This window comes from Aplysia californica, unplaced genomic scaffold (assembly GCF_000002075.1).
Source record: "Aplysia californica isolate F4 #8 unplaced genomic scaffold, AplCal3.0 scaffold00683, whole genome shotgun sequence".
Lineage (NCBI taxonomy): Eukaryota > Metazoa > Mollusca > Gastropoda > Aplysiida > Aplysiidae > Aplysia > Aplysia californica.
Genome location: NW_004797953.1, coordinates 86,123 through 87,336, shown reverse-complemented (window position 1 = coordinate 87,336; position 1,214 = coordinate 86,123). Strand labels below are relative to the sequence as shown.

At 54.9% G+C, this 1,214-nt stretch overlaps 1 protein-coding gene across 1 annotated transcript in view; it reads left to right on the top strand.

Moving 5' to 3' along the window:
* Window positions 1–1,196, top strand: part of LOC101859513 (low-density lipoprotein receptor-like) — a 5,092-nt gene extending 3,896 nt beyond the window's left edge. The window contains exon 2 of the mRNA XM_035972409.1: window positions 115–1,196. Within this exon, the coding sequence (XP_035828302.1) occupies window positions 214–1,134 (921 nt within the window). The 5' untranslated portion in view covers window positions 115–213 and the 3' untranslated portion in view covers window positions 1,135–1,196. The remainder of the gene's footprint in view (window positions 1–114) is intronic.
* Window positions 1,197–1,214: the final 18 nt, after the last annotated feature.

The window sequence follows — 1,214 nt, the reverse complement described above, 5'->3', positions numbered from 1 at the left end:
GAGAGGGAGGAGGAGTGATTGGGGAGAGGGGGGGGGTATCAGACAGTGACGAGCCAGCGTTTTCCCCACAATAAATACACAGCCTAATTCCTCTAGCCTAATTCCTCTCCACAGACTCTCTACATAGCTTTTCCCCCCTGGACGAATCGTCTCCTCACTCCAACAAGCCCATCCAGAAAGTCTCCTCGTCCCGGCAGACTGCCCACATCGAACATGACGACAATCAGGACGACGGTTGCGCTTGGGTTGACCTGTTTGCTCACCCTCGTGGTGGTCAGTCCACTGGTCAGTGCCAGCGGTGACGAGTTTCAGCAGCAAGTCAGTCACGATCTTCCCGCCTTTCTCAACCAGTACGCAGTGGCGTCATCCTCCCAATATGGCGGTGGCGGCCGCGGGGGTCCGTGCGGAGCGGGGCGCCGCATGTGTCGGTCGGTGCGGCGCTGTGTGTCACTCTCCCAGTTCTGTGACGGGCGGATAGACTGCCCGGACGGCTCGGATGAGGAGGGATGTCCAGGGGCCACCTGCAGGACTGACCAGTTCCAGTGCGGGGACGGAGAGTGCATCCCACAGAAGTGGCAATGTGACGGAGTGCGGGACTGTGTAGACGGCTCAGACGAGAATCGTTTATCCTGTGCCGCGAGGTGTCCCAGAGATAATTTCCAGTGTGGAGACGGCTCGTGCATCCCCTCGGACTTCCTCTGTGACCACATAATGGACTGCCCGGACTTGTCGGACGAGCTGAGCTGCTATGGGTGTGGCAACTGGGGCAAAATGTGTCGGGGGGTCAAGAAGTGTGTATCCCACTCCAAGTTCTGTGACGGAAAAGATGACTGTGGCGATAATTCTGATGAGGATGACTGTCCAGTCGAGGAATCGAACCACAACCCTTGCGGTCCTAAACGACGAATGTGCACCAGCATCAAGAAATGTGTTGCTTTATCTAATGTCTGTGACGGAAAAGATGACTGTGGCGATAATTCTGATGAAGATGACTGTCCAGTAGAGGAATCGAACCACAACCCTTGCGGTCCGAAAGGACGAATGTGCACCAGCATCAAGAAATGTGTTGCTTTATCTAGAGTCTGTAACGGAAAAGATGACTGTGGCGATAATTCCGACGAACAGGGTTGTTAGAAGGAAATGAATAGACGTGACCTGTATGAGATAGACAGCAGATTGGGGGGTTGTGGAGGGGGGTCTTGATAACAGGGGGT